This window comes from Rhea pennata, chromosome 12, assembly GCF_028389875.1.
Source record: "Rhea pennata isolate bPtePen1 chromosome 12, bPtePen1.pri, whole genome shotgun sequence".
NCBI lineage: Eukaryota > Metazoa > Chordata > Aves > Rheiformes > Rheidae > Rhea > Rhea pennata.
This window is the reverse complement of record NC_084674.1, coordinates 21056501-21069995: the sequence shown is the minus strand read 5'-3', so window position 1 is coordinate 21069995 and position 13495 is coordinate 21056501. Positions and strand designations below refer to the sequence as shown.

General features: G+C 55.4%; 1 protein-coding gene across 4 annotated transcripts in view; it reads right to left on the bottom strand.

Annotated features, from left to right (window-relative positions):
- Positions 1 to 13495, bottom strand: part of TWF2 (twinfilin actin binding protein 2) — a 38479-nt gene that overhangs the window by 13102 nt on the left and 11882 nt on the right. For all 4 annotated transcript variants that reach the window (XM_062585277.1, XM_062585279.1, XM_062585280.1 and 1 more), the window contains 3 exons: positions 9927 to 10004; positions 2238 to 2416; positions 177 to 272 (listed from right to left, as the gene is read on the bottom strand). In XM_062585277.1, the coding sequence (XP_062441261.1) occupies positions 177 to 272; positions 2238 to 2416; positions 9927 to 10004 (353 nt within the window). The remainder of the gene's footprint in view (positions 1 to 176; positions 273 to 2237; positions 2417 to 9926; positions 10005 to 13495) is intronic.

The window sequence follows — 13495 nt, the reverse complement described above, 5'->3', positions numbered from 1 at the left end:
CTTCTGGGACACCAGAGCAGCACAGCAAAAACCCCTCGGTGACGTGTCTGCTAATGCCAGTGTCTCACATCCCAGGTGGCCTCAGCACCGAGTCTCGGGCAGGCTCCTGAAGCTCAGACTTGAATCCAAAAGGGCAGAGAGGAGAGCGTAACTGCACAGGGCAACTGTGACCATACCTTAACCGTTCCAAACATCTCATCCTTTATATGCCCTCCTCCAAACTCTTTCTTCACTGTGGCTCTGGTTGCTGCATAGAGCATCTTCAGCCTGACCTGTGCAAGGAGAGACAGCAAATACAGTCAGAGAGGAAGGATACAACAGGTTGGAGAGTATCGTCTGCTCCAGAGGAATCTCTTGCATTAGCAGCTGTCTTCTCATCTGCTGGTAGCTGCAGCACTGGCTTTACAAACCATCGAGTTCTAGGTTATACAAACAGCCTGTCCTGCCACCACCTTCATTTGAGAATAAAACCACAGCTGATGTTGCCATTCAAGACTCAGAACATCCCTGGAAACTGGCTGGTTTCAGGAATTCTGTAGCACAACAAGGAACAAAGTCATCTCCATGCTTTTCAAGAATGTGTTAATCACAGGCCATTTTTAATAAGTACGCCAAAATCAAACCCGTCCGGACGCCGAGATTCCAGGCTCTCTCATGTGTGCCCTCTCTCCGAGCGGAAACCTTTCCCTGGTTATTCACACTGCAGAAAATTTCCCCGTAAGCCACCCGGAAACAACTGCCTGGTTTCTATTTTGATTTTGTTTCTAACCTTAGCGTCTCCAGCTTTAGGGGATGGCTTCGCTTAGCTCTGAGTCAGAGAGGTCACGGAGCAGGCAGGGGAGCGCATCAGCTCCGTTTCCAGGACCATGCACACGCAAGCACACACGGCGCAGCCTTCTTATGCTCTGACCTCAATCTAAGTGGCAAATCCCATAACACACGGGTTTACTCTGTGCTTTGCTTTCTCATCATAGAGTGAGGGAACTTCAATGGCTTGTCACAAAATTTTTCATCAGCACTTTGAGTTTCTGTAAAAGAAGGTTCAAATACTGCCAGCATCACTTAAAAGCAGACAGCCACCTTATCAAAGAGCACCACGCGAGTCCAGCCAGCATTTCTAAAAGCAGCAAAGCTCTTTGGGACATCTAAAAATTTCCCACTGACAAGGCAAAAATGTTTTGTTTCTGTTCACCCTTTAGCACTTCTTTTACAACATTCTTCTTTAACATGTTCTTTAGAGAAGAACTTTTACAAGTGTCCTTTGGCACAAGGTTCTTTTGCAATAAGAACCTACACATTTTGTTTAATATACGTTAAACTAGTACACGCATTAACATGGAAAAAAGTCTAGAGTTCACTGAAAGCTTTTTAGGGAGATGCCTTTAGCAAAACAGCATTTTCCAAGGGAAAAGTTGTACGACCAAATTTCTTTACAGTAGCATCAGATACAACTTTATCCTTTTGCACCAGCCCTGCTGCTGGCTCGAGACTTAGTTAAGATGTCATCTTCCTTCCCCTGCAAAAGGGAAGGAGAAAACCCTCTCTTGTGGTAACTTAGAGCTAAACGAGGTATGTTAGAGATGCGATTACCTGCTAGATAAACACCAAAACCAATCCAGCCACCACCAGGTGTCATTGCTGGTCTGAAGTTACACATCTTCTCTGAGGGAAGCAGGTCTGCACAACCTTTTTAGGAGGACAATCTCTTGGCCCGTTCCACTCCTCTCCACATCCCCGTCCAGGCTCCTGCCAGGACCTGCCATATGCTTTCATGGCAGGCAGGACAAGACTATGCTATAAAGCATCTGTGCTTGCCCGGTGCTCTAATTCAGGAACAAACCTAAATAAACAGCACTACAGAGCACTTAGCTGCCGTACTGGCTTTCCTAAACAAGCCTGCAGAAAGCTACCTCGAAACACAGCGCTGCAAAGAGGACAACGAAGCAAGTTCTGGTATATCTGCTACTGCGTCTTAAAAAAAATTCCCCCATCCCCAAAGCGGTCCTCATTTCGTAGTCAGGGTAGAGCAACAGATAGTGTGAAAGCTCCTTCTCTGGTTCAGAGCAAAGTCACCTGACTTAAAAGTTTAAGTCTCCTTCACTCTCCATCTCCAGCTAGATCTTCCCTGTGAGCATGCCTGCATCCTCAGGCTCGCTCCCGGGCAAGCAGCGGGAAGCCCACCTCCCTCCCAGCCCTGCGCACTGGAGAAGGGGGAGCACAAGGAAAGCGGAGCTTACTGGGGAGTTGTCAGGGGACCAAGAGATGAAGAGCCACTCGTAGCCCTGGGCGTTCTGGCTGTCCAGGCGGTACAGGATGTAACACGGCTGCTGCTCGTCCAGCAGCGGCAACACAAAGGCATCGTAGTCCACATCCCAGCGCCGGGAAAGCTCTTTGTGGGCTCCCAGCACGAGCTGTTCTGCAAGGAGAAGAAAGAAAACATGATGCATTACAAAAGCAAGGCTTGGCTCACAGTCCAGGGCTGCAGAAGAGCCTCTCTAGGGCTTGCTGTAACTTCAGGGCTCAGGTGTTGAGAATGATGCCTCTGCCATCCCCCACAAAAACATCAAGGCACTGCACTCTCTAACCACGTGCACACGCGTGTGCATACTCCTGGGTGACCAGACTGGCTTGGAGTCCTGGGAGCCACGTGGGTGGTACCATCAATGTACACCATCCCTTTTGCAGCTGTCAGCACATCCTCCCTGTTGAGATGCTACTCGTGACCCCCAGGAGACCATACCCCTCCACCTTCTCTACTGCCAGCAAGCCAGACCTCCCAGCTCAGTGACACCAGGCTTGTGCCATCAGCCTGCAGCAGGGAAAGACCCCTTTCCTCCACGCCTCCACATGAGAAGCCCTGTTGCTGCCCCTGCACAGATGCAGGCGCAAGGAAGAGGGAAACGGCAGTCGGACTGCAGGAAGAGGTGCCAGCTTGGTGCATAGGACATGGCAGGTCTGTGAGAAAGGAGCAAGACAACTGGACCAGGAAAGCCAGGAGGTGACAAGGGCTATGACAGCAGAGCCTATGTTATGCCACAGCTCCAAACACTGCCACCACACTGCGACCCAGTCCCGGGCAGCAGGGCTCCTTTCCACCACCCCCCTCGGCCCAGCTGCTCTTCCACTGGCAAAGCGGTGGGTGCTGGGGCTGGTATCAAAATAGAGCAGTGTCCTTGGCTCCCCCTGCGAGGGGGAGAGGAGAGAGGATGAACAATCCTGCCAGCAGCCGTGGCTTCGGCCTGTGCCTGCTCCCCAGCCCAGCCGTGGCCGTGCAGCAGGAGCAGGGCCTTTGGGAGGAGAGACACACGCGTGGCCACGAGGCACATGACCTTCAGGAGCAGACCGGATCAGTCCAAAGCACCACCAGCAACCGCCACGTCTTTCTTCAGCTGAACAGGCCCTTCGTATCTGTATTAAAAGCCTCATCAGCAAGCAAACAGCTAGATGAGAAGGCACTGCCAGTGCGAACTGGCCCCAGATAGTCCTGACACTGTGCCAAGCCTCGGCGACCTCCCCAGCAGCGGGCAGGCAGGGCGAGAGCGCCCAGCCTCCTGCCTGCCCGCAGAGAGGTCAAAGGCATGCACGGGAACAAGGTCTGGAGCCAAGCTCTGCCGCCCTCCTTGGCTGCAGCTTCCCCGCTCAGGACCACAGCTTGGACGCGACCCGCTAAGCGCAGGGTAGCGGCTTGTGGTTCAACGCAGGCTGCAGATGAGGGCAGAGAAGCCTGCTGTTTGCATGCCACTTCTTTCCCACGCGTTTCCAGCACAAGGCTGGAGGACTGGCTGCATCGCTCAGCCTCCCGCCCTGTGGCCGTTCCTCCAGCTTTCAAACAGCAACTGCGACCAGCTCTGCTCCACCATCTCCCCAGCAGCTTGCTCCCGTTTGGGCTGTGGCAGCCTTGGAGGGCCTGGCTTTCTCTCCACGTCCCACTGTCTCTATCCATCCACCTTCTCCTCTCTTATGCTCCTTATTGTGGGGGTCTTCTGGCAGAGACCATCAACAGTTCCATGGTGGCCTTCTCACTCTGCTCCTTCTAGCCATGTGGCTCTCAACCCCTCCTCCTTGACAGTAGCTCAGGGCTCCAAGGACTGGGGGAATGGACATGTGAAACCTCCTGCTTCTTCAGCAGGGGAATCTCAACGGGCTTTGGTACTAGAAGACCTTTCTGACTGCTGATCCAGGGACACAGCGGGCCATGGGGAACCAGGTCTGGCTTGACACAGAGTGCTGAAGAAAGAGCCCACAGCAAAAGCCACACAGGCCAGGAAGATAAGCCACAGCTACCTTCATCAGGTTCCACACAATCTCAGAAGAATCAGAGAAGACACCCAAAGCCCACGCCGACGGGAACCGGGGGCTTCCCGCAAGCACAGACACCCTGGCTCGGCTACAAGGCACGTGAAGCTCGGTTTGCAGGACATTGCGTGGAGGGTAGAGACGTTTCACAACGCTCCAACTGCTTCTCCTGGCCCCCTACCAGCCCCCTGCACGTCCCATGGCCACAATCCCATCGGGGTACACGAAGGCTGGAAGCCTGAGACCAGGAGCAACATCTCAGTGAGGAACACACTGGGAGAAGCTGAAAAACACAGCAGGAACAGGACCTGAGCAAGCCCTCCCCCTCCGTGGCACGCTGGCTTCTTGCAGAAGAAAGCGGTGGCCTCGGGCTAAGCCGAGCAGGGCCTCTGCACGCTCCCCGACGGCGCACAGCAGCCCGGCAGCCAAGCGAGCAGCGCGGGAGCGGGGCAACGCAGCGCGGACACGGCTCTTCGCCTGCCCCGTCCGGCAGGCGCGGGGCTGCGCGCCGCGCGCCGCACCCCTCGGCCCGGGCACCGCAGGCTCGCGGACGCAGGCGTTGCGACAGCGGCACGTGATCCTTGGCGAGAAGCCTGGAAGAAACCAATTCCCAGCATACTCCAAGACCCTTGCAAAACGAGCATGGGAGTACTCGGGAGAAACGCAAACCACTGGAAACCCGACTTGGGAACGGAGAGCAGGGCAATTCAGATAAACCATTGCCAGGGTCAATACGACAAGACGTTTCAGGAGGGAGTTTCCCCGGGCGCTCAGCGTTGGCCCAGATCTGCCACCCCTGAGCCAGGGACAAACTTCTCACCTTCGCTCGCTCCAGGGATTACCGCCGGGATTACAGCCCCGACGGACAGCAGGCGGCTCTGCACGCGTTACGAGCTGAAAAACCAGCACGTGACTCGGTGGCACCCGGCACGGGCTACCCTACGCGCTGCCACCGCGGCGCCAGAGCGGCCCTGACTTCAGTAGCCGGTCCCAAAACGAAGCAACTGACTGACACGTGTCCTCCTGCGTTTGGATGCCAGAAACGGCTGTGGAGGCTCGCGAGAGGCAGCGTGCAGGCTCAGGACTCCTCCAGGGTGCACGTGGCGGTCACAGCCCCCGTCGCGCGAGGGAGGAGGCACCGACGGGCGCTTTCAGCAGAGATGACAACCACACCACTGAATACTCAAGATAGCTGTTTTCGTGCCTGGCTTTATCCCCAAGTCGCTTTAAACTTTGGCACCACCACACTAGGGCGTTTTCTTCACAGGGAGCAGAGGAAGCCTTCCCTCCTCAACGCAGCCCCGCGATGGCACCTACTACCAACCTGCAGCTGTTGCTCCGTGAAGGACACACGGTGCCAGCAAGGGCTGCTAAAGGTAAAGCACAAAAATCAGAGCAACTCCAAACGTACACTCCACGGGCATCTTCCCACAGTCCCAGAGCAAACTTCTGCCACGACAGCGTTCCCCTGGCATGAGCTTGGTCTATCTTTCTCTGCTCTCTCTGCACCCTCTCGTGAGCAACTCTAACAAGACAGGAATAGCAGGAGGTTTCTAGGTCCCCAAAGGGCAGCAGCGAGGTTTCTGCAACTCATTGTACACCTAAGCCTGCCTCTTGATGGCAGGACACCATAATGCACGTGGGACAGGGGGGACACTTGCAAAAAACAGGACAGGCTTCAGGCTTCCAGACAACTAACAGCTTGCTCAGAGCTGTTCTGCCAGTCCGGCCCCAGAGAGGTACCACCACGCCACATATGCTCCACAGACATGGCCAGCCTGCACTTTCAGCATGAAAATGGTGCAAAAAATCTTTACCTTCAACAGAAGGTTTGGAGAAGGAGAGGAAGACAATCTAAAAGCCAAGGTATCCTTAAAACACATGAAGCAGCAATGGGAGAAAATAATAATACTCCTCTATGCCAAGACCTGGGCTCACACAGAGACTGCAATGAATTTCTCCTGGCCAAACCCACCGGCAGCTTGCAGGTGTCCTCATTTGCTAAGTGACCCAACATCCTCTGCACAAGGTGACCCTCCCCACCCCCATTTCCTGCTCCAAATCAGTGCTGATCCTCGCCAGGTCACAACCTCCAGGCTGTGTGCAAGTCGGGCTCAAACGCAGTGCTTGAAAGAACTGGACTTGAGCAGTGTTGCCAGCAACCTGCACCACCTGGCTTTTCCCCCGGCTGGAGGACCTCCTTCCGCCACTCCACAAACGCCGTGCTGCGCCAGCCCAGGCGCCAAGGCCAGCATGCAGTCCTGCAAGAAGTCAGACAACCAGAGCTGAATCGCTTCAAGCATTAACACGTCTGACCTCAAGACTCAGATTCTGGAGACACACAAGTCATTTTGAAAGAAACAAATGAAAAGGAAGATCGGACTTCTCTTTTCAGAGACAACAGGGCTTCCTGACCTGTACTGGCTCTCTTCAAAGCCAGCCTGGACAGGAGCTGTGAGCAGGCACAACCAGTGGGTGCTCGCAGAGAGCCCCTCTGCTCCTTTTGAGGACAGGAGCATAATGGATCAAAAGCCAAGTACCTGCTGCTCCCGAGGCCTGTTCTCCTTAGGAACATCTCTAGCATCGCTCCTTAGCTTTTCTTGCTTCTTAGCTTGCTTCCTCCCCTTGCCTCTTGGGAGTTCAACTCAAGTACCAGGTTCCACCGAGGGCAAGGTCTCCGCCCTAGCACGTGCAGCAAAGCGAAAAGCGCTGCAGCATCTTTCCACGCACAGTCCGGGATGGCTAGTGTTCCCATTAGCCTGGGAAGTATCAGAAAAGGGAACCCCCTTCACCAAGCCATGGTCTTTAGCAACGGAGACGGTCACCAGCTGTTTCTGCTGCAATCTGAAGACACAGGGACACTTCTGTGCCCCCAATTTTGACATGCTTCATTTCCACAGAGCTCTGCTGCTGGAAAACACTAGCTCTTCTGCTCAAGACGTGGCAGAGGCAGCTGGGGAGGGGATGGCAGTGGAACGGGGCTGCCTTTGAGCCTTCAGGCCCTGCCAAGCCCAAGAGCATAACCACGCACGAGCAGGAACACTTCCTCTCTGCTCCAGCTGCCCCTCACGGAGGCACCCGAGCGCAGCCGGGAGGGTTTCCGGCCCTCGAGCCGGGCCCGACACTCAGCTGCACGCACGCAGGCTCCCTTGCCCGTAAAAGGCAGCCCTGCCTGCAGCGCAGGCCTCCCGCGCGCTGGGGGACGGCGCGGGACCCAGGAGCACAAGGCAGGAGAGGGCCAGCTCCCTGACAGCCCCCTGCTCCTTCAAGCCCCATCTCTCCCAGACGAGGAGCTTTCTCGTTGTTCAGCTGCAGAGCTCCCACCTCGAGATGAGCCCTGCGCACAGCGTAGTACCTACAGAGAGCAGCACAGAAGAGCCTCCTGCGGCACACCCGGGTGGTGCACGACAAGCTACAAACGCTCACCCGCGTGCGCGCATCCGCTGTGCTTGGGGGCCCTACGATCCGCAGGCACGCCGGGGGAAGCCCCGTCACGGCAAGATCAGCAAGAAAGCCCTGCCGAGACACCAGGTGCGACTAGGGCAGAGGCACCCCGTCACTGAAGAATGCTGCTTTGTACCAAAAGTTGCTGTAAACAGGCCATGAACGTGTGCAAAAGCTGTCTGTAATCTCATTTGGAGGAAGAGTCCAAGATGTTTCTAGGTGAGTGCTACTGCTCTGGTGGGGGTTCAGCACACCCAATGGGGCTGGCCTGTTCCTCGCTCCTGCCTGCCTGCCCCCACTCCTGACCCCCTGGCCAAGCACCCTGTCCCCAGCAGCCCTGCCCCAAGGCAAGGGCAGAAGTCCCCTCCACAACCCGCTCAGCAGGGCTGGAGGCTCTGCTCTCCATCCCCTCTGCAGGAGGGCGGCGGGGCTGGGGACGGGGAGGGGAGAGCTGGACCCAGGCGCACAAGACACTGCCAAATGCAGCCGGTCTGAAAAGCAGCTGCTGACAAGGACACATCGCACTGATAAACACATCCCATTCGGCCCCGCGGAGACGGTGGAACGTGGTTTCCATTGATGGCAAAGCCTCTCCTGCTGGTAGCACTAGCCACAACCTAAAGTCAGCGCTGAGTCCTCACACCTTAACTACAGGCTGAGCCTTTAGGACTTATCCTAACAAAAGCCTGGCTCTTTCCAAAAAGAAAAGGAGCCGAAAGAACATAATCACCATGAAGAGACCCTCCAAATCCAGGGCTATGCTGCTCGTCCAAAAGAAAATCCTAGACCACTCTGCAGGTTGAAATGGGCCCTTTAAGACGAGTTTCGCCCCGGCTCCTGCAGCCGCATTCAGCACTGGAGGCGGCAGCACAGATTACACGTCTCAGTGTTTGCTGCTTGTGCTCACAGAGCTTCAGTGCAAGGTTATTCTTGTTTTATTCTAGCACCGTCTGCCCGATCAGGGCTCCTTCATGCTAGAGCAGAGGAGAGGGATCATCTCTGCCCTGCAAGACACTGAGGTTTAGACACATCCACACGCCGTGGCAGTGCCAAGCCGAAGGCCCTCCTGCGATTCGGAGCAGCAGTGCTCCCAGAGCACCAGGAGGAAGGGAGCCCAAACGTCGCGCCGGCTGCCGAGCTCCAGCAAACCCCTTCTCGCTTACCAGTGCCCGGACTCCCCACCCGCTGGGGCCAGCGACGGCAGCCTGGCAGGGCACGGCGCTAACGTCCGCGCTCGCACCAGAAACAAATCATTCACGCGATTGTATGAGACTGAGGTTATGGAAAAACCTACACCACGCGTTCCCCGCCGAGAAGCTAAATCAGTGCTTTGTTCCATTTGCTTATTTGATAAATATAGAGGCAATTAAGTCACCTTTTACCAAGCCAAACCCAAGCAGGCCTGCACCAGCCTACAGCCTGCAAATGGGGCTACAGGCAGCCCCCAGCGTAATGCCAGCAAGAAGCAGCAGGTGCTGCAGTCGGGTGGGTTCAAAGACCACATCTTCCACTGCTGCTTTTGAGAGCTGGGAGAGCCTGCAAGCACGACCGAGGGCGAAGAGCTCGGCCCCGCTCCGGGCAGCCGAGGCGCTCCCCCCCCCCCACCTTCTCCGAAGGGAGCACAAGCTGCTCCGTGTGCTGCCGTCTCCGAACGCCCCTGTTGCTTTGGGAGGCTGCCGCCCACTTTGCACATGCTTCCGTAGCACTTGTCACCACGGCAGCCTATTGCAGGGCTCCCTGCAACATAGCACTTCAGTTTGGAGGCAGCAAAAGCCATCCGGAGCCCAGCACCTATCTCGGCTCACGAGCGCAGACACCAGCTCCCCGCACAGCCGCTCCAACGGCAAAGTCGTGCCGGGCAGCAGCAGCGTGCCCGCGTCACCGAGCGGAGGCTGCGGGGCTCTGCCTGCTGGAAGCTGCTCGCCAGCACCCCACCCCCAGCACGGATCGGCCCCGAGCCCCATTTTGCGCCCGTAGCACTTCACCCGCATCCCCCCTGCTCGGTGCCCGCTGCTCCGTTCTAGGCTGCCGCCCTCCAGAAGCCCCCAGCAGGACTTTCCACGGGGCGCCAGCAGCACAGGTCCTCTTCCACAACGCCACATTCGCCTACAGCCACGAAGCGGAAAGGAGACGTCAAATAGCGACACGGCACAGCACGGATCAAAGCACTGAAAAACAGGACTTACCCTCCTCAATGACGACTTTGATGAGCCGAACGGAACCATTCCGGGCTTTGGCAAAGAAGTCCCTTAATTCCGTGGTTGCTGAAAGAATCAGAAACATTGTGGTCAGACTTAGCAATCAGACCAGGTGCTGTTACACTGCTCTTCAACGGGAGAGCAGCACGGGCTGCGGAGACACAGAACTTGGCAGGACAAAACCTTTAAAAAAAAACAAAAAACACTAGTGCAAAGGACAGTTATAGTAAAAATAATAATAATACAAAAAACCAAACAACTGGCTTCATTAGCCTTTCATCAGGGGAAGTGAAGTGCTGCGGCTCCCAGAGGCTTCAGAGTTAAGTAGCAGCTCGGAGCACATGTGATCCAGAGAACTTGATCCTTGGCCTGGGTGAACATAATCACCCAAATTTAGATGATGGCTTGGCTGGTGCAGGCGGGCAGAGCTCAAGTGACAAGTTTATTAACTTTACAGAGCAGCGAGGTTTGCACGAGGGGTGGCTGGAATATGTCCCGACAGGCGGACGGCCCCGACGGCCAGGCCCCGCGCCGGGGGGCTGCCGAGCCGCGGCGCTGCCCGCCTCCCCAGGCGGCCGGAGGCCGGCATCCGCCCAGACTGGAGTCACCGCTCTGGATTCGAGCCCCTCAAGGCGGAAGAAGGGGGAACTGCTCCCCCGTTTGCAGATCACCTCGGAGAAGGTTATATTCTCAGACAGCGGGATGGGCAGCGGCTGCCCTGCCAGTTTCAGCCACGCCAGCCCGCTCCCTGGCACCTCTGCAGCCGCGGACACCAAGCAAAGCACCCGGACGCTGCTGCGCCGCTCGGAAGCGGCGCCCGCAAGGCTGGGCCTGGAAAGCTGCATCTTGCCTGAAGAGCTGCGAGGGGCTGAATAAGCAAGTTCAAGCTGGGATTCGGGCCTTAATCTGTCAGAGAGCGTCACTGGCCCTGTGCCCCACAGCCCACCCAGGAAAAGCCATGTGGAGGACCTGAGGTGAAGACAACACCAAAGAGATCCAGGTTGGAGGGGCTGAGCCCTAGGCCAAGGAGCATTTCCAACCTCAGTGCCCAGTTCCCACTGAACTCCAGTCCAGTGACATGCCAAAATGCGTCCCCGGGTGCAGGCCAGGAGATTCCCTGGAGGGCAAGGATACTGCACGGAGAGCTGCGATCAACAGGGTTCAAACCTCCACGAGGAGCACAGACTCCTCAGTGTTTCCAAGGAGATGAAAGGTCGAGAAAGGCAACCACTGCCAACTGCATGGAGGCCTGTGGGAGGAACCCCAACCAGCATGGCCCAGAGGTTCCCCGGAGAGGGACCTTCCCAGAGCTGCCCTTCTTGACGTGCTTGCTCTGTGCACACCCATTTCAAAGCAGTGAACGTGGGCATGCTACTTACTCAAGGACACCCCAGCTGGAACATCCCAACTTCTAAGCTGCAGACAGCTCTGGCACTTCCAGAGATACTATAGATACCAGCATTGCAGAGATCAGATACCTGGTTCTCCCTAGGCAGCCTCCCCTCTTAGGACACTTCAGGATCTATGCTTAGACCATCACAAGCAGCCCCCATTCCCATCACTGTGCCATGTCACTTCAGTTGCCTTTGCATTTGGCCCTTCCTAAGCAGTTTGCAGCTGGCCTTTGCAAGGGGGCCTGCTTTGCTCCCCAAGCACCTGCAGAGAAGCCCACAAGCTCTCACGTCCGCAGCGTGTAGCTTTGCACAGGAAGCCGTCACTACTCAGCCAGTGGAGAACAGTGCAGAAAGATGCTGTGGCCATCAGTCAGCCCTGCTCAGGATGAGCCGTCCCCTGCCACCAGGGGCCGTATCTGTTCCACTTCAGTCTCGCCAGCATCGTGGACACCGGACACCTGCGCACTGCTGTGGGACCGCTGCAAAGAAAACACGTCCTTGGGCACAAGCCCTGAGCTCCCATGCAGCCGCCTCCAGCACCGCTGCACGCAGAGGGGAGACGCAGGCGGAAAGCCTCCAGACTGCATGCAGCCAGCTCAAGCAAACACAGGGTTAAGCCCAAAGCCACCAACTAGGTCACACAACGGTGCTTTTGGTCCCCCCAAAAAAGACCTTGGCAGGGGCCTGCCACATGCCTGCAGCTCACATAGCCCCTGAGGAAGAAGGAAATAAGTGGACATGTAATTTTCTCCTTGTCCATATGGAAATGCTAAAGATACAACCAAAGAGGTGGATCAGGACACCCTGTGGAGCCCCACAAGGCACTACTGCTTCCTGTATGCAAACAGCTGGGCACCGGCAGTGCAGACTGCTCCCCAACATCAGAAGTCTCAGCTGCAACTGTCTACCAGTTTGAAAACTGGTTGGAAAACAGGCCTGATCAGAGGTCTTGATATCTTCCCTCTCCCTCAAGATTTCTTCTTCTATCAAAAAAGGCGGCAAAAATGGAAAGAGAACTAGCTCCTGGGCCGGTATCCCACAAACAATAGAAGATTTTATCTCAGCAAGACACCAGACACACCAGCAGCAGGTAAGGGCATGCAGAGACCTGGTAAAGGCACCTCAGTGAGGGACAGGACAGTACCATCTGGTCCCCAACGGTATTTTAGGGCAGACAGACATTTTGTTGTGGTAATCCCACCACTAGAAAACTGTCCTTTTTCCTTCACCAGCATCCAGACTCATGGCTCTCCCTATTGCCATGACCTTTTTCTTCTCCCAGCACCAGCTCTGAGCTTGCCTTGCTCCCACAGCTTCCACCCAAGGCCACTCTGATATTTTTAGCTTCTCTTCCTCATTGAGATGGGCTGTTCCCTTCCAGCAGCATCTGTGGCTATTGCCAATCCACCAGGTTTCACATAGGCGTGGAATAAGAAAAGAGAGACTTGTACTAGGCTTCCCAGGTGTATAAGAAACAAAAAGTCCTAGTAAGTCTTAACTCTCACCAATTCCTGTTACTGCACCAAATCAGGAGAGAGAAGAGAAAAGCATTTGTCTCAGATGGTCCTACAGCACCAAGTATTGAGAAGAAAGATCAAAGCTCTGCAGTGCTAACAGAGACCTGCAAATCACTCAGCATCCTTCCCAGAGGCAAGGGTGCACAGCACTGAGCAGAACCGCCAGGAGCGTGGGCAAATGCCCAGCCACTCGCCCGCCCCTCCGCACACCTGAAAACATTAGGACTAGCCAAAAGCATTGAATTCATACTTGAATAATTCATTTGGTCATTTCAAGCACAGGTCTAATACTTGGACTTCTGTTTGTTCCAAAGGTTTTAACAGGATATGGAAAACCACAGGTAACTGCTTCCAGGAGGACCCCATCATAGCGAGGAGATTGGAACATGGGCCAGAGAACCATCTGGTCATAAATTTCATTGAAATTTAAAAAAAAGGGGGGGGGAGGAGGAAGAAATTTCCACTTTAAAAATCACTTGGGTGTCTTTGAAATTCCCTTCTGTCTGTTGCAACCCAGAATCATGACCCAGCGAAGAGGAAGAGGAAGCAGCTAGCTAGGAAGGTTTTCAGTACAAGCTCAGAAACTGTTACATTACAGCATGATTACGACTTAAATGGCCTAGCAGCCGTGATGAGATGCCTTGCA